This window comes from Urocampus carinirostris, chromosome 8, assembly GCF_059441175.1.
Source record: "Urocampus carinirostris isolate Australia breed hairy pipefish chromosome 8, RoL_Ucar_1.0, whole genome shotgun sequence".
Classification (NCBI taxonomy): Eukaryota; Metazoa; Chordata; class Actinopteri; order Syngnathiformes; family Syngnathidae; genus Urocampus; species Urocampus carinirostris.
In genome coordinates, this window is record NC_142356.1 from 1,736,139 (window position 1) to 1,755,641 (window position 19,503).

Here is a 19,503-nt window from a genome sequence, read left to right on the forward strand (position 1 = left end):
GTTTCTGGTGTCCCAGTTCATCTGGAGAGACGAAAGCATGACCGACTTGGGTGCCGAGGTGCCTAACTTGTTTGGGTGTTTGGGCATTTGGCTTGGCCATGGTCTAAAAATGTTTGTGTGTGTTTTTTTGCTATTTTTTTTTATTTCCTTTAATTTTGTATAGAATAGAATATGCCTTTATTGTCATTGTTACAACATGGGATATGCTGTGACAATGAAATTGGACGTCTCCAGTTCCACATTTACAGTGAGGATAAGAAAACAAAGATAAAGGAACAAAGAATTAACTGTCTTTGTTGTAAGTATGCTTTGTTTTCCTTCGGAGGGGGGGGTGATGAAGGGGGTGAGGGACAAACAGAGTTGGTGGATACAACCGCTATGCTAACGTTAGCATCCGGTGAAACGGTTAGCGGTGGAAGGTAAACAGCAAACACAAAGACTACAGTTAACTCTCCCGGTGCATAGAAGTGTCTGCACGATACTGCTAAAAACTCATTATCGAGTGAGCAGCGTGTGTCAATGGTTCGGTATGTGTTTGTCTTGCTGTCGGTCACACTCTTCTTGAGGGATATGACCAAGGTAGATAGATAGATAGCTCTAAATCACATGTGTCAAACAGGCGGCCCGCGGGCCAGGACAGGCCCGCTAAGGGATTGAATCCGGCCCGCGAGACAACACTCAGAGAAGCGCAAGAGAAAAACAAGCTGCAGGTTGAAATATGTCAACTTGATGTTGCCAAACCCAGGTGCCTCTCACAAGGACACTGTACTTGTATTTATTTCTCTCTCTCTCTCTCTTTTTTTCCTTTCCACCCCTTTTCTCCCACTCTCTGTCTCTGTCTCTTTCACTCTCTGTGTCGCTCTTTTTCTCTTCCTTTGTTGCTCTTTGTCTCTTTCTCTCTCTGTGTCTTTTAACCTCTTTTCCTTTGCCTTCCTTTTTTCCTTTTCTCTTTCTCTTCATACCCTTCGCACTTTCTTTTCTCTTTTCTCTCCTTCTGTCTTTCTATTTCTCTTTGGATTTCTTTTTTCATCTCCCTTTCTTTTCCCCCTCTCTCACGACTTTTTATATTTTGTTTCTCACGCTCTCTCCATCTCTTTTTCTTTCTTTGTCCTGCCCTCTCTCCTTTTCCCTCCCTCTTTCTCTTATTTCTTTATCCCTCTTTTTCTTTCTCTTGAATCTACTAGTCAGGCCCACGAGATAATGTTTGTTCTATCGTGTGGCCCCCGAGTTCAAATGAGTTTGACACCCCTGCTCTAAATTATGAATTTTGGGCTTCATTGATATTGATAATGATGGATCAATCCCAAGGATAAAACATTTAGACACTTGAACAAGTCATGTCACGTGATTTTTTTGGTTTGAACAATTTTATTGACACTATTAACAGCAAATAAACAATGTGAGGTTTGAACAATTTTTCTGGACAATTTTAACAGAAAGTCACGTGATAGCCGGCCAAAAATAATCCCTACAAAGGACAGCGCCGTGTGACAATACTAATTATGTTTTGTGGTGATTTTTTTTTTGGTTTGAACATTTTTTCTCGACAATTTTAACAGCAATTAAGCATATTCACAATTCCTTAACACCGGGAAGCATGGCGCTCAAAAATGACGCCATTTCATCCAAAAATCTTCAAGTGGCTGACAAACGGATTGTCTTTCATTCAAACCCTTGACGATTCACACGCGGAAGTGACGTCACGACCGTGTTGTGTACCCGTCGCTAGGCAACGCCACTCCGCAGCCAGCCCCGCGCCGACATGTTCGAAACGGAGAGCACCAAAACGTCCGTTTACGACCAAATTGCGGACCTGCAACGCAAACTGCAACTTTTAGGTGAGTCTTATGATCGCTATGGAAGATCGCCGATGATTTATTGGTGCTTATTGATGAGCAGAGAGCGACAGGAGCGCCTATTTGGAGAGCTCCAATTCGGCCCTGGAGAAAAACGGACGGACGATTCTGCGCCTGCGCGAAGACAACAAGGAGCTGCGCAGGAGAGTGACGGAGGCGGAAGCGGTACGCGCATGCGCAGAGACGGAACTCTGAGAAGGACAAAATGCCTCGCCAGATCGTTTAATAAGCGGACAATTTCCCCTCAAATGTATGACAAAAACTACAGAAAAGTATGAAAAACTATAAAACATGGAAAGTAAGGTAAATTTACAAATAAACCAACGAACTGAGAGGGTACAAAAAGTACTGCAAAGTTCCTGAGAAGAAATCTATGAAAAAAGGAGAAAACACTGAAAAGTACTAAAAACGTAAGGCAAAATATTGAAAAGGTTGGAAAAAAATATATAAAAGTATTAGATATTAAGTATAAGTTTGTGCAAAATAATAGTGGAAAGTCTGCAAGAAGTCTATAAGAAAAAAAATGACTGAAAAGCATGGATCGTAAAAAGTACTGAAATCTGGAAAAGGCGTTTCAAAAAGTGCCGTAAAGTATGAAAATAACGGGTCATAAATCATTCGGAATTCATGAAGGAATTTCGGCAATTTCAGGCATGTATACAATTACAGTCTTAAATAGTAATTTCACAACTTATTTGCATAAATAGGGTGAGTCATAAATCATCTTTCCAGAACTTGTCTGCATGAATATGATAATGTCCTAAATCATGAAAAACAGTAAAAAAAAAGAAAGTTCGGGAATATTAAGCATTTCAGGGATGCTTTTGTATATCCATTTTTTAATGCGATTTCCTAAATATGATAAGTCATCGTTTATTCAAAATTCACCGAAACAATTTGGGGATTTTAGGTACTTAAGGAATTTGCATGATATTACAGGTCACAAATCATAACTTAATAACTCATTGGCATAAATATGACAAAGTTCATACAGAATTTTCACCAATATTAGGCAATCCATCATTTCAGTCATAAATCATCTTTCCATAACTCGTTGGCATAAATATAATAGGTCATAAATCAAAAGTTCAGAACTATTTTAATACAAATGTCATACATCAGCCAAAATTTATTCAGGAATTTCAGAAATATTATGCATTTCAGGAATGCATACGATTGCAGTCCGAAATCATTTTGGCATATATACAATGGGTCATAAATTATTTAGAATTCACAATACAATGTTGGGCTTTTCAAGGATGCATTTCTCAATGGCATAAATAGAATAAGTCATAAACTGCTCAAAATTCATAAAAGCTTTCTGGGGGGCGTCAGGCATTTCAGGGATGCAAAAAATTACATTAATCAAAAATTCATAGCTCATTGGCATGAATACGTTAGGTCAGAAATCATTTAAAATATAGACAGGAATTCTTCAGTGATATTAGGAATGTCAGGAATCTGTTAATTGCAGTCACAAATCTTTGCATAGCTTGGCATAAATATGACATGCCACAAATCATAAGTTCAGAACAATTTGAATGCATAAAATTGCCGTCCTAAATCATCTTTTCACAAGTATTTAACTTAAATATGATAGGTCATAAATCAACAGTTCAGATCAATTTGTCAAGTCATACATCGTCCACAGTTCACAGGAATAATAGGCGTTTCAGGAATCCTGAATTTTTTTGCCCCGACTCGGTATAAATATGAGAGGGTCATAAATCATTCATAGTTTTTTTTCAATGTATTCTTTTTCAGGATGAGCAAGTTCTGGTCCAATCGGCTTTGCACGGCCGCGGCGTGGAAAAGGACACCGGCCCCCAAATGACCGGCAAGGTGAGCACAAATCCGCTCCAGAATTCGCCTCAAAGTGCCGTACGATTGGCCGCCGTTCTTCTTGTGTCCTGTAGGCGGCGCTATCCAAACTGGAGCACCGCGTTTCTTCCAAGATGAAGCGTCTGAACGCTCTGAAACACGCCAGCTTGACTCAGCAGCGCCGCCTGGAGGAACTGCAGAGGGAGTGCAGGCGGCTGGAGGAGGCGGGCTTTAGCCAAGTCCTCGCCCAGAAGGAGGACGTTACCATGGTGACGGACGCACCCGCCCACCAATGGGGACGGGCCATTGCGTGCAGGGTGGAAGGGGGGGGGGGGGGAGAGTTAGAGAGAGAGAGAGAAGGGGAGACAGGAAAAAGAGGGACAAAAAGAGAGAGAGAGAGAGAGAGAGAGGAAGACAAAAAAGAGAGACAAAGACTATCAAAAGAGAAATGGAAACAGGAAAAAGGACAAAGAGAGAAAAAAGAGTGTGAAAAAGACAAAAGAAAAAGAGAGAGAGAGAGAAAGAGAATGGAAGACAGGAAAAAGAGGGACAAAGAGAGAGAGAGAAAGACAAAAAAAGAGAGACAGAGTATGAAAAGAGAAACAGAAATGGGAAAAAGGACAAAGAGAGAAAAGAGTGTGAAACAGACGAAAGAAAAAGAGAGAGAGAAAAAGAGACAAAGAGTATCAAAAGAGAAACAGGAGAAAGGACAAAGAGAGAAAACAAAGTGTGTGAAACAGAGACGAAAGGAAAAGAGTGAGAGAGAGAGAAAGACAAAAAAAGAGTGACAAATAGTATCAAAAGAGAAACGGAAACAGGAAAAAGGACAAAGAGAGAAAAAAAGTGTGAGACAGAGACGAAAGTAAAGAAAAAGAGAGAGAGAGAGAGAGACCAAAAATAGAGACAAAGAGTATCAAAATGAAAGGGAGACAGGAAAAAGAGGGACAAAGAGAGAAAAGTAGTGTGAAACAGAGACGAAAGAAAGGGAGACAGAGAGGACAGAGAGTATCAAAAGAGAAACAGTAAAAAGGACAAAGAGAGAAAAAAAAGTGTGAAAAGGAGATGAAAAAAAAAGAGAGAGAGAGAAAGACAAAAAAAGAGAGACAAAGAGTATCAAAAGAGAAACGGAAACAGGAAAAAGGACAAAGAGAGAAAAAAAGAGTGTAAGACAGAGACGAAAGTAAAAAAAAAAAGAGAGAGAGAGAGAGAGAGAGAGACCAAAAATAGAGACAAAGAGTATCAAAATGAAAGGGAGACAGGAAAAAGAGGGACAAAGAGAGAAAAGTAGTGTGAAACAGAGACGAAAGAAAGAGAGACAGAGAGGACAGAGAGTATCAAAAGAGAAACAGTAAAAAGGACAAAGAGAGAAAAAAAAGTGTGAAAAGGAGACAAAAAAAAAGAGAGAGAGAGAGAAAGACAAAAAAAAGAGAGACAAAGAGTATAAAAAGAGAAACGGAAAAAGGAAAAGGGACAAAGAGAGAAAAAAAAGAGTGAAACAGAGACGAAAGTAACAAAAAAAAGAGAGAGCGAGAGAGAGAGAGAGGGGGGGAGAGAGAGAAATGTCTGCATTGTTTGTACCGAGCCATTAGCGGCCCTGATCCGGCCCGCAATCCGCGTGTTTTGACACCTCAGTCTCATCCGCTATTGGCTGATATTTTCTTTTTCTTCTTCTTCTTTTCCAGAAATTGCGTTCGTTGCAAAACTGCCTGGAGAAAAATCAGCTCAAGTGCAAAGAAGCCACCAACATTATGGCCAACTACCTCAAACTCAAGCGCCACCTGCAGGTCGGAGGGCAAACCGCGCCCGCGTGTAGAACAAACCAGGGCCCGCGGGCCACCTGAGGCCCAAGTGCCGTTTTCATCCGGCCACACAAACGAAAACGAGAAAATATCACAACATATATTAGAGTACAACGAAGATCCTACTAAAATATTCCTGAAAAATGTTACCGTGGTAACAAAATCACAACTTAAATACTAAAAGAAAAACTACAGAAATCCTACAAAAATCCTAAAACATAAATATTACAAATTATTATCACAGTAAAATACAAATATATTATTTAACTACTATAAAAAACACTTCAGAAATACTACAAAAGATCTCTACAGTAATACAACAAAAATACGATAAAAAAAACTCCAGTAATACTACAAAATACAACAGTAATACCATGAAAATGCTACGACAAAAATACATTACCACAGTAAAATATAAAAATATTATTTTTTGTAAACGACAAAAATACTACAAAACACAACTTCAGAAATACTACATGAATACTACAATTGAAATACTACAAAACTACATAAATGCTTGAGAGCCGTATCTATTATTTTGTTATAATTTTGAAAAGAAATAGAAATACAGCAAAAATACTATTCCCATAGCACTACCACAGACATACTTCCAAAATATAACATTACTACAGAAATACTACAAGAGAAATTCTATAAAAATTCAATGACAATAATACTACAAAAACACCACGAATACTAAAAATAGAGTGGTATGACAGAAATACTACAAAAATATTGCAGTAATAATAGAAAAATGTCAAATTAATTGCTAAAAACGGGGACCTAATATATTGTTTTTCTTCATTCTGAAATGGGGACAAATACTATTCCAATAATATGACTACAGAAATACTACAAAAATAAAGTACCTAGGTAGGTAGATATCTAGATATCTAGACATCTATCTATCTAGACATCAATCTAGACATCTATCTAGACATCCGTCTATCTATACATCTGTCTATCTAGACATCTATCTAGACATCTATCTGGACCTCTATCTAGACATCTATCTACTAAACATCTATCTATCTAGACATCTATCTAGACATCTATCTGGACATCTATCTATCTAGACATCTATTCACTAGACATCTATCTATCTAGACATCTATCTAGACATCTATCTAGACATCTATCTATCTAGACATCTATCCATCTATCTAGACATCTATCTGGACATCTATCTATTTAGACATCTATTTACTAGACATCTATCTATCTAGACATATATCTATTCATCTATCTGGAGACCTATCTATCTAGACATCTATCTAGACATCTATCTAGACATCTATCTGGAGATCTATCTATCTAGACATCTATCTATCTAGACAACTAGATATCTATCTATCTAGGCATCTATATACTAGACATCTATCTATCTAGACATCTATCTGGACATCTATCTAGACATCTATCTATCTATCTAGACATCTATCTAGACATCTATCTGGACATCTATCCCTCTATCTAGACATCTATCTACTAGACATCTATCTATCTAGACATCTATCTAGACATCTATCTGGAGATCTATCTATCTAGACATCTATCTATCTAGACATCTATCCATCTATCTAGACATCTATCTGGACATCTATCTATTTAGACATCTATTTACTAGACATCTATCTATCTAGACATATATCTATTCATCTATCTGGAGATCTATCTATCTAGACATCTATCTAGACATCTATCTGGAGATCTATCTATCTAGACATCTATCTATCTAGACAACTAGATATCTATCTATCTAGGCATCTATATACTAGACATCTATCTATCTAGACATCTATCTGGACATCTATCTAGACATCTATCTAGACATCAATCTAGACATCTATCTAGACATCTATCTGGACATCTATCTATCTATCTATCTAGACATCTATCTACTAGACATCTATCTATCTAGACATCTTTCTATCTAAAAGTATCACTCCGATAATTCTCGTCTTTTTTTCCTGCGCCGCTCTTAAGTCTTGCCGGCCCGATGACATCGGTCGACGGCCCGGGGGCCTTATGTTTGACGCACCTGCGTTTGCGATGAATGATGACTCTTTAATTTTTTTTCCTTTTGTTTTATTTTGACGGGGCAGGAGGAAGCTCTGACGTTCCAGGGCCAGATGGACACCCTGGAGGCGGAGATTTGCAAGTACAGGAAGGAGCTGCAGGAAGTGCAAGACATGAACAACAAAGCGCAGCGTTCCAAAGAAACCGCAATCGTAAAAAAAAACACTTACCATCGAAGGGGTCATAAACTTGTCAGCTTTATGCTTTATGACCTCTCCCATTTATACAATTGCAGTTCATCCAATGTAATGACTGGAAGGTTAATATAGCTAAAGCATATTTATGATGCATTACTGAAACGGCCGACTTTCCTAGGATTCATTGATGAATTATGAGATAAGATTTAGGACCTGTCATATTTACGCATTTGTAGTCCATTTAATGATGACACATTACTGTAAGTATATTATACTGAATACATGATTATTATGTATTCCCGAATGTCTAACTTTCCTGAATTAATACATGCAATTTGAATGGTTTATGACCCATAATCTGCAGACGATGGTTATTCCAAAATATGATTTATGAACGTGGTTGTTGCATACTTGGTGATGTTAGGGAACCATATTATTTTATAACAGGTTTGATTGTTTTATGATCCCCACCTGTCACAAATAACAGTTTGAGAACAGATTTGCATAAATACGGCGGGTCATGAATCATTTGTAATTCATAATGGATCTTGTGGGGGGGGGATAAGGCATTTCAACGCGAACGTGTCATAAATTTCATAACTCTGCGTTAACTTTGCGTGAAAATGTTGGATCATAAATCATTCCTAGTTAACAAATAAATTTCAGTAATTTTGGAGATGCATAAAATGCATGCCATAAATCATAATTTGATAGCTATTTTAATAAATGGGCATTACAGGACTGCATATACCTGCATGTAACTACAGTCACAAATTATTATATAATTCATTTGCATAAGTAATATGGGTCATAAATCATTCAAATTTCATAAAGGAAGGAATGTAAGGATCATGAGGCATTTCAGGGATGCGTATCATAGTCATAAATCATAATTTCACAATTTATTGGCATGAATATGACGAGTCCGAATTAAATCCTGGTTCATAAAATTTCGTGAATGTAAGGCATTTCAGGTATGCATAAAATTGCAGTCATAAATTATCTTTCCATAACTTTTTGGCATGAATACGATGGGTCATACATTGTTCAAAATTTAAAACGAATTGGGGGAAGTTAGGCCCTTCAGGAATGGCTACATTTACAGTCACAAATCATAATTTCATAACTCATTGGCATACACACGATGGCCTAACATATTCTGAGGACATAAAGGAGCATGTAGTTGCAATCATAAATAATGTATTGACATAAATATGATGGGTCATAAATCATTCCAAATTCATAAAGGAATGTAAGGATCATAAGGAATTTCAGGGATGCGTATCATTATAGTCATAAATCATAATTTCACAATTCATTGGTATCAATATGACGGGTCCGAATTCAATCCTGGTTCATAAAATTTCAGGATTGTAAGGCATTTCAGGAATGCATAAAATTGCAGTCATAAATTATCTTTCCATAACCTTTTGGCATGAATACGATGGGTCATACATTGTTCAAAATTCAAAACGAATTCAGGGAAGTTAGGCCTACTTTTACAGTCACAAATCATAATTTCATAACTCACTGGCATACACACGATGGCCTAAAATATTCTGAGGACATAAAGGAGCATATAGTTGCAATCATAAATAATGTATTGGCATAAATATGATGGGTCATAAATCATTTTAAATTCACAAAGGAATTTCAGAAATATTGGCTGTTTTGGGGATGCATGTAATTGCAATCCTAATTCTTTAAGTCATTGACATAATTATGATGGTCTTAAATTTTCAAAATCGATACTGGAATTTCAGAGAATGTCAGGAATGCCAAGAATGACATCTCAAATGCCAATTTTGTTCTCTTGACTTTTACGACAAGCGAGGGAATTGTCAAACAATCAAAGCCTGCAGGTTTATGACCCTTTTGAGCAAAACGCCATTGGGATTCCCTCTCTGGGAGGTCTGACCAGCGCATATTTCTATTTGTTAGATGGAACTGCAGCAGCAGGAGGAGCTCTTCTACAAGGAGCACCAAGAAAAGGATTATTTGTTGGCCTTCTACCGAAAACGAGTGCAGGAGATCAAAGCTCGGGCTGAGAAGTTGGACGTGAGTGGCCGCCTCGACCAGACTTCGATTTTTTACCGGTTCCGTTTCGAGTCCCGCGGGTCTCTTTCCGAGTCCCGGTCTGAGTCCCGGTCTCAGTTCCAGTCAGAGTCCCGGTCCTAGTCCCGGTCTCAGTTCCAGTCCGAGTCCAGGTTCCAGTTTAGGTACAAGTCCTGCGAGTCCCAGTCCGAGTGCCAGTCCTAGTCCCAGTTCGAGTCCCGGTCCGAGTCCCGGTCCGAGTCCCAGTCCGAGTCCCAGTCCGAGTCCCAGTCCGAATCCCAGTCTGAATCCCGGTCCTAGTCCTGGTCTCAGTTCCAGTCCTAGTTCAGGTCAGAGTCCAGTCCTAAGGGTCCCGGTACGGGTCCTGCAGGCCTCAGTCAGCGTCCCTATTTGAGTCCTGGTCCGAGTACCAATCCGAGTCCCGCGGGTCTCGGTCGAGTCTTGGTTTGAGTGCTGGTTCGAGTCCCAAGCTGATTCCCATTCCTAGTCCTGGTCTCAGTTCCAGGACGAGTCCAGGTCCCAGTCCAGGTACGAGTTCGCAGCGCTCAGTCAGATTCCCGATTTAAGTCTGAGTCTGAGTCCAGTTCTGAGTTTTGGTCCAAGTCCCAGGCCAAGTCCCAGTGCGAGTCAAGGTCTGAGTCCCGGTCCGAGTACCAATCCGAGTCCCGCTGGTCTTGGTTGAGTCTAGGTCCGAGTGCCGGGTCGTCTACCGCGGGTTTCGGTCAAGTCTCGGTCCAAGTGCCGGTTCGAGTCCTGCGGGTCTCGGTCGTGTCATGGTCCGAAAGCCGGTTCGAGTCCCGCTCGTCTCAGTCGAGTCTCTGTCTGAATGCCGGTTCGGGTCCTGCGGGTCTCGGTCGAGTCTCGGTCCGAGTACCAATCCGAGTCCCGCGGGTCTTGGTCGAGTCTCGGTCCAAGTGCCGGTTCGAGTCCTACGGGTCTCGTTCGAGTCTCGATCCGAGTGCCGGTTCGAGTCCCACTGGTCTCGGTCGAGTCTCTGTCCGTGTGCCGATTCAAGTCCTGCGGGTCTCGGTCGAGTCTCGATCCGAGTGCCGGTTCGAGTCCCGCGGGTCTCGGTCGAGTCTCAGTCTCGGGAGGATCAGGGTCTGGAAAGTGAGTCTGAATTTTCTCCTCAGGCTCAGAGGAAAAACGTGCGTCAGGACAAGCTGAACGCGGAAGCGGAGTACGGCGCGGCCAAGGCGGCCGCCGAGACGGAGAAAAGTATCGGCATCTGTGACGAGACGCTTCAGAACCTCAAAGACGCCACCAGATACCTCGACACTGACGTACTAAAAGACACTCATTTTCTTGCACTGTCCTATACTGTCTTTACCTGCTTTGTCCTCTATTATTGTTTTGCTGTGTCCTGTCCCACCCTGCATTGTCCTGTCTTGTTTTGTCCTGTCTTACCTTTCCCTGTCCTTCCGTTTTCTGCTTTGACCTTCTCTCGTCCTGCCTATTCCTGTCTTGCCTTTTCTGGCTTTGTCCTTTCCTGTCCTATCCTGCTTTGTGGTTTTCTGTCATTGTCCTTTGTTCTCTCCTGTCTCATCATGCCTTATCTTTTCTTGTCCTACCTTGTCATTTTACCTTTCCTGCCCAGTCCCGCCCAGCCTCGTTTTGTTCTACCTTTTCCAACTTTGTCCTGGCCTGCAATTTTAGGTCTCATCTGGCCTTCCCCTGTTTTGCCATTTCCTGTCTGTTCCTGCATTTTCCTGTCTTGTTTTGTCCTGTTCTGCCTCTTCCTGTCCTTCCTTTTCCTGCTTTGACCTTCTCTTGTCCTGCCAATCCTTGTCGTGCCTTTTCTGGCTTTGTCCTTTTCTATCCTATCCTGCTTTGTGGTTTTCTGTCCTTCCTTGTCCTTTGTTCTCTCCTTTCTCATACTGCCTTGTCTTGTCCTGCCTTGTCATTTAACGTTTCCTGCCCAGCCTTGTCCTGCCTCCTTTCGTCCTACCTTTTCCAACTTTGTCCTTTCCTGTAATTTTAGGTCTCATCTGGCTTTCCCCTGTACTGCCATTTCCTGTTTCTGCCTTGTTCTGTCCCACCTTGTCCAATCTTGTCCTGCTTTGTCTTGCCCTGCCTTCGGCTGCATCATCCTCTGCCTTGTACTGTCCCACCTTGTCCAATCCCGTCCTGCCTTGTCCTGTCCCACCTTGTCCAATCCCGTCCTGCTTTGTCTTGCCCTGCCTTACGCTGCTTCATCCTCTGCCTTGTCCTGTCCCACCTTGTCCAATCCCGTCCTGCCTTGTACTGTCCCACCTTGTCCAATCCCGTCCTGCTTTGTCTTGCCCTGCCTTACGCCGCTTCATCCTCTGCCTTGTCCTGTCCCATCTTGTCCAATTCCATCCTGCCTTGTACTGTCCCACCTTGTCCAATCCCATCCTGCCTTGTCCTGTCCCACCTTTTCCAATCTCGTCCTGCTTTGTCTTGCCCTGCCTTACGCTGCTTCATCCTCTGCGTTGTCCTGTCCCACCTTGTCCAATCCCGTCCTGCCTTGTCCTGTCCCACCTTGTCCAATCCCGTCCTGCTTTGTCTTGCCCTGCCTTATGCTGCTTCATCCTCTGTCTTGTCCTGCCCTGCGCTCCCTTTTCCCGTTTTACCTGTCCTGTTCCGTCACCGGCGTAGGAGATGTCCGAACGCTACGCGGACCAGATGGAGACCTACGGCCATCTTCAAGAACTGAAAGCGGAGAACGAGTTTGTCCTCCAGCAGCTGAAGGAGCAGAAAGTCCAACTCAAGGCAGAATTCCAAGCCGTGAAATATTCGGGAGAGACGCAACTGTCCAGGTCAGGACGGCGAGGCCGGCCAATCGCGGGCCTTCCCCGGGTAAGGTTTTTGACACGATCTGATGGAATGTCTCTCCTGGCGTTAGCGCTCAACGGGCGCTGGATGAGTGCGAGCAGGAACTGCTGGCGAAGCAGCAAAACTGCGAGACGGCCAAGGAACGTCTGCGGTCCCTGGGCAGGACCCTGGGCACCATCCGGGCCGGCGTCGAGCACCTGGCGGACCAACTCCAGCACGTTTCGCTGGTGAGGAACCAGGAAATCATGTTTACAGTCGGGCGTATTATGGGACTGCTAATTGGGGTCCTTCTTGTACGGTGTTTTGTGTGAGGACAGCTGAGTCAAAGAAAAGAAACACGTCCTGCTTTGCACCTTTTTTAAGTGTATTTTACGTCGGGCGCATTATGGGACTGCTAATTGGGGTCCTTTTCACACTGTGCTTTTCATCGGGCATATTGTGAGAATGCTAAGTGAGGAGAAATACATGCAGCATGCTCGTTTCCCCTTCTTTTTTCTCTCTCGTGTTCCCTTCATTCTTTCCCAGTTTTTCTTTCTTTCTCTTTCTCTTTAGTTTTTCATATTGCTTTCATTTTTCTCTTTTCATTTTGTCCTTCTTTTACCTTTTTCTTTTGTTTTCTGTACTTTTTTCTTATGTTCCACACTTGATTTTGTATTTTTCTTCTTGCCGCTTTTTTTGCATCTTCCTTCCTTTTTTTTCTTATAATTTCCTTCTTTCTATTCCCTTATTTTCTTTCTTTTGTTTCTTACTTTCCTTTTCTAATTTTCTTCCTTTTCTTTTTCTTTTTTTCATATTCCTTTATTTTTTCCCATTTTATTGTCTTCTTTTTTCTGTTCATTTTTCTTATGTTCCTTTACCCAATGTTTATTCTTTATTTTTACTTTTTTGGTTTTGATTATTTTTTTCTTTTCAATTTTTCTTACGTTCCTTTTTCTTTTTTTCTCTGTCCATTTTTCTTATTTTTTTCTGTCTGATGTTTTCCTTTATTTTTTTCTCCTTTTTCCCTTCGCTTTTAGTTTTCTATATTTTTATTTTTCCTCTTTTCTTTCTCACATGTATCCTTCTTTTGTTTCTGTTTTCTTTTCTTTCCTTTTTGCCCTTGTTTCCTTTTTTTCTTGAAACGCTAAGCAAAAAAACTAGAATCAAAATGGGGCCCTTTGGTCCCCTTGAGTCTCTGTAGTTGGTCTTCTTCCTTGTGCTTTGTAGCACTCGTTTTTGTGACATCTAGCAGTCAAACATCACACACTGTCCTTTCAAAGGGACATTGTGTATTATTTAGCACATACTATAAAATACAATATGTACTGCAGTGGTTAGCGCTTGTGCGGCACAGTTCATGTCATGGGAACCTGTCGTGGGTTCAAATCCAGCTCCAGACATCCTGTGCGGAGTTTGTATGTTCTCCCCGTGCTTGCGTGGGTTTCCTCCGGGCACTCCGGTTTCCTCCCACGTTCCAAAAACATGCATTTCAGGTGAATTGGCCGGTCCAAATTGTCCCTAGGTGTGAATGAGCGAATGAGTTGTCTGTCCCTGTGTGCCCTGCGATTGGCTGGCAACCGGTTCAGGGTGTCCCCTGCCCACTGCCCGGAGATGGCTGGGATGGGCTCCAGCCCCCCCGCGACCCTAATGAGGATAAGCGGTACGGCTGATGAGATGAGATGACATGAGAGCATCCCATGATTTTCTTGGCTGTGTTGATGACTATCTGAAGAATTTCCCCCCCCCCCCGCAGAAGGATCCGCCATTGGAGGTTCCTCCCGACTCCGAGGACTTTGTGGACCGTCTTCTGACGCAGTGCGAGCGTAAGGTCCAGTCTCTGCAGGACAAGCTTCGGGGGAAAGACCTTGACGAGATCGTCAAGGACATGGAAGAGGAGGAAGTGAGAAAAACAAAAAAACAAAACAAAAATACGATCGAACGAGCTCACCCCCGTCTTTTATTTTGTAGTTTTATTTCATGATCGAGAAGCAACTTCCTGCTTACAACAAGCGAGTGACTTTGTCCGAAGACCAGGAAATGAACATGCTCACCAACGGTAAGGCAATTCTTCCGCATTTAAGCTCCGCCCACATTTAGCGCCAACCGCGTGGGGAATTTGGCAGCGACGCTATTGGCTGCGGAACGTTGTGAAGCACATTGCATTTGCTTGTCATCGTTCCCCGAGGATTCAAGGAAACTCCAGTGACTAAATCAGGGGTGTCCAACTCATTTGAACTCGGGGGGCCACACGATAGAGCAAACATTCTGTCGGGGGCCGGACTAGTAGATTCAAGAGAAAGAAATAGAGAGAGAAAGAAAGAGAAAGAGGGAGGGAAAAGGAGAGAGGGCGGGACAAAGAAAGAAAAAGAGAGAGAGGGAGAGAGCGTGAGAAACAAAAGATAAAAAGTCCTGAGAGAGGGGGAAAAGAAAGGGAGAGGAAGAAAGAAATCCAATCGATTCAAATGATGATTGACACATTGGTTAGCCAATGAAATGCCGGTAAATAAATCCCAGCATACACCGCGTACTACTTGGCGTTCGGGGGAAAATCGAGTCGGCGGCTGCTTGCTTTAGTTGCAAGACTTTGCGACTTAATATTGATCCATATATAAGGCGCACTGTATTATAAGGCGCATGGTCAGATTTTGAAAAAAATAAAGGCTTTTAGGTGCGCCTTATAGTGCGGAAAATATGGTACTCCTCAATGAGCCAATTTTTCAAGTAATCAACTCATTTCAATCGTCGGGGAGGATTTCATAACATGTCAAAATAGAATATACGCCCAAAAACACCAAAACCGTTTGTCGCGAAACTCTCGTGTTACTTTTGGTCGTGCCGCGCCCCGTATATTTGAAAACCTTTCTTCCTTTTTTTCGAGCTCATCGTTTGCTTCTAGAGCAAAGAGAGAGGGGGTGAAAAGGGTTAGCCACAGGCTAAAGTAGCCAAAGGCTGATCCGGCTTCCTGGCGGCCATGGCTTTGGGGTTCCTTTTTGTAGTCCAATACTCCGAGCGGAAACCGAATTAAGCAAAAGGGAAAGGAAAGGGTCTTGTGTGACGGATTGTGAGTCTTTCGAAGTTCTTCCTTGTTTGGCAGAGTCCGTGGTTGGAAAAACTAAGGTAAAACGTATTCTAAGCGACGAATTTCCTCTACATGTATTATACGAATAACGTCGGGAAAAAACACGGATCGCCATTTCAGTTGCTCGCGGTTGGTGCTCGCGGTGGGTTTCGGAGCAGACCTCATTGCTTCGTCCTAAGACATGAAAACAATCCGCTTTTTATATCCTCAGACAACATCTCATGTTACTTAGCACGTCCCCCTCGTGATGACGTACGTCTTTATCTCAAAATGCACGCTACCAGACACAATGTTTTTCCCCAGAATGTTTTCGTCCTCTTTCGATTTTCCAAAGTTACACAATTTCCAAGAACATCGTTGGGGTCGGCCTGACATCCAAATTCCTGACTTGACCGCATGTTCCACGCCGAGCAGAATGTTATTCCTTGGCAGCCCAAGGCGATTAATAATAACATTCGCTGACACTTACACTCGGGAGAAACAAGCCTGGAATTTCCCGTTTTAAACTAATGTGATTTCCTTATGTCAAGCTCGACTCCAATAAACCGCAACATGGGCGGGGCTTAAGCAATTAGCACAAGGAACGCCAACTCTTAATGCCGCTTTTTAAAAATTATTTTCAGAGGAGGAAAACGAAGAAGAAGAAGGCATCCTTTCCAGAGAGGCCCTCAAGCGACGATCCCAAGCCGTCATCGATCTCATGTCCAACAAAAAATCCTGGAAAATGAAAAAATAGAGACGGGAGTAGTCTGCAAATTGGACTTTTTGCCTCACATTCCTCACATTCTTTCCATTTGCAATATTCTATCTCATGTAAATAGTAGTTCAATCTGAGCTGGCCCAAGGCATAAGCGAGCGAAGGAGCTACTCGGTCCCCGCGACCACTAGGGGGCCCCCGAGCGCCGTTCACTTTTTTTGGTACCCACTTTGTCCCCCGTTGTCAGTAAAATACTTCCTAATCACATCAAAACGACAAGACAGTTAACGGTAACCTCATTTATTATTTTTAAAAATGTAGAAAAATACTACTACCTTATAAAGGAATATGGAAGTTTGAATTTGGGTTTGTCTGTTGGACTCTGTGTGTTTTGTGCTAAAGTTTTGTGGACACTTAGAATATAATACAGAAATGCTTAAGAAATATGCAAAAAATACTACTACGGAACACTACAATTTTCTACAAAAATACTACGAAAATACTGCTTCGGAAATATATCAAAAATACTTTTACAAAAATACTACTAAAATACCATGACATAATACTAGAATAGAAAACACTACAAGAGAAATCTTACTCCAGAAATATGATTCAAAAGTATCGCAACTCCTTTAGCAATACTACAAAAAGGCAATGGAAATACAACAAAAATACTACAGTAACACTGTACTACAATAATACGACAGAAGTGTAGCAAAAATGGGTGGTTGATAAATGATTCCAACCATTCATCGATTAGATAGATTTCTAGATAGATATATAGATAGATAAATAGATGTCTAGATAGATAGATACTTTATTCCTCTCCGTAAGGAAATTCACACTTCCAGCAGTATCCTTTTGTTGTTTATTAACAGATTAACAGGATGGCCTCAGGGTGCTGTGTTGTAGTTTAGCAACAGCGTAGTGGATGACGTCACACGCTAGGCCAAAAGTTGGACGTCCCTGCAGCAGATGGAAATCTTTGTGCCCAGGGTTACACCACCTCCTATTTACGTAGATAGCGAGTCCGCCTCCTCTCCGCTTCCCGCAGGTTTTCATGTCTGTCTGCTCTAACAGTGCTGAAGCCGGGTAGCTCCGGGTAGCTCCACGTTAGCGTCCGGGATGCTAGACGTGAGCCACGTTTCCGTAAAACAAAGCAAACGCTGTACGCTTTGATGTTTTTCACCAGCACAGCCAGTTACTCGGTCTTATTTGGTACCATGATTACGGACGGTACCGAAGACTTATAACGCCGCTAGCCGCTTAGCCTTAGCTCCGACTCTGCATCCACGATAGGGCCCCCTTATCACGCCGGCACGAGAATTCAGGGCAAGGAGTTGATTCCTGGAATAAACGCATTTTTGTGCGTTAAAAGCCATAACCATAGGATAGAAAGTCATCCAAAGTGTAGTTGTCAAACGGGACGAAAACACCGAAGATAGAAGCAGACACTTAATAAATCACCAAAAGATCGAAATAACACTGAGCTGCCGGAAAGGCTGCTGCTCGCGAGTATGATGTCTACGATAAAACCAAAGAGCGAGTTTATTCCTTTCAAAACTCTTTTCGGAGCACCATTTACGCTTTTCAGATCACGATATCGTTGAAAAACAACGATAACCGTTTTCAGTCACGTCGTTTCAGGGATCGGCGACGTGAATTATTTGAACTGTTTATGATCGTTCAAGAAACTTTCTTTTTTATAACTTTTAATTCTAAGACAAATTTTGACATAGGTTTGATTCCACTGTTGTAGAAAATAAACTTGCATTTGTAGAATAGATTTGCATACATTTGGAAAGAAATGTAGAAAGACTTGCTTACAGTCGGGAGAAATGTTGTTTACATCTCGCGAAGGTCTCTGCGGACGAATTAGTATAAACAATCCTCCTCAAGGGAGGACAAGAGATAACGGCAAAGGGCAAGGTGACATAAACTGGCATAAACTTAAAAACACTTCCAAATAAGGACGGAAACCTGGGCATGTACGCCTTCAGGCGTGAAAAGGGACGGGGCCAAACCGGGTACACGTGCTATGTTGAAAACTATAAAGACACACGCATATCTTTAATTCGCTGAGTCTCTTGTTGAAATTGTGTATCAATAAAAAGAACTCCCTCTTATGTCATTTTGATTCCTGCATTTCTTTGAAGACGTACGAGACGATTCAACAAATTGGTCTTATCTTCGACACCACCATCATACATCAACACAAACACAAAACATATACACTTGACACACCCATAAATAACAGAAGGAAAAACAGAAAAAATAAATGTTAATACAATACAATCAATAAAATAAAAATGGGGGGAGGTGTTTAGACTTCACGTAATTCAAGAAACTTTCATCGAGACACACACGCTCTCGGACTTTTCGTTAACTGCAGAAGAAATTTGAACACCCCACTGACAAAGAGAACGACATGAAACGGACTGCTAGGATTTGGGATCTCCCATTAATATCAAAGGCAACGACTGTCAGAGTGAAGAACTCACAGCCTTAAAAACAATCCATATATTTAGAAGACGGGAAAATTCTTTCATAGTGTGTCAGAAGTGAAGTATTATTTGCCCCTGCACCAAAACAGTTTGTTGTGAAATCTTTTCTCGGTTTACTTTTGAGAAGAAAAGGCAGCTCAGCCTGCTCCGGTTTGGGGCCGTGGGGAGTCCAGACCTCCTTTGGTTCTTCTTTCGGGGCGGCACTAGCTCTTGAGGTAGAGCGCTCGTCTTGGGATCAAGGGACCCCTGTTCGAATCCCGGCTTGTCCGTGTTACATGTCAAAGTGTCCTTGGGTAAGACACTGAACCCCCTAATACCCACAATAAGCAGGTTAGCGTCTTACATGGCTGCAATACAAGGCCGCTATTGGGAAATGTGGAGCACATTGTAAAGCGCTTTGGGAAGTCTATAGAAATGCAGATCATTTCATTCTTTGCGCGAGGAAGACAAAAACCAGGAAATGAAATGAGAAAAAAAACATTTCAAATTACGTTTTTTTCCTCACAAATGGAGATTTTTCTTTCAATGTAATCATTTGCGTACAAATAATGTTCGCCGAGAAACTTAACTGCTGATGGAAAAATATTGATAGAGTCAATAAATGAACAAATAAAAAATACGTTTTAAATAAAGTTTTTTTCCCTAACAAACGGAGATTTGAATGAATGAATGAAAACTTTATTCGAACACTAAAATAAAAA

The 19,503-nt window shown here is 41.8% G+C and overlaps 1 protein-coding gene across 1 annotated transcript; it reads left to right on the forward strand.

Annotated features, from left to right (window-relative positions):
- The first annotated feature begins 1,721 nt into the window (after positions 1–1,721).
- odad3 (outer dynein arm docking complex subunit 3) lies at positions 1,722–18,429 on the forward strand. Its single transcript, XM_088341264.1, has 13 exons — positions 1,722–1,838; positions 1,900–2,021; positions 3,621–3,698; positions 3,773–3,946; positions 5,360–5,461; positions 7,582–7,707; positions 9,634–9,750; positions 10,881–11,030; positions 12,367–12,527; positions 12,614–12,770; positions 14,276–14,422; positions 14,491–14,578; positions 16,225–18,429. Exons 1-13 carry the CDS (start codon positions 1,763–1,765, stop codon positions 16,335–16,337), a joined length of 1,611 nt encoding a protein of 536 aa, XP_088197390.1. The 5' UTR covers positions 1,722–1,762; the 3' UTR covers positions 16,338–18,429.
- The last annotated feature ends 1,074 nt before the right edge of the window (positions 18,430–19,503 follow it).

Coding starts and splice junctions, on each gene's coding strand:
- odad3 (XM_088341264.1), top strand. CDS start 1,763: ATGTTCGAAACGGAGAGCACCAAAACGTCCGTTTACGACCAAATTGCG. Junction 1,839..1,899: donor ACGCAAACTGCAACTTTTAG/GTGAGTCTTATG, acceptor ATTGATGAGCAG/AGAGCGACAGGAGCGCCTAT. Junction 9,751..10,880: donor CTCGGGCTGAGAAGTTGGAC/GTGAGTGGCCGC, acceptor TTTTCTCCTCAG/GCTCAGAGGAAAAACGTGCG.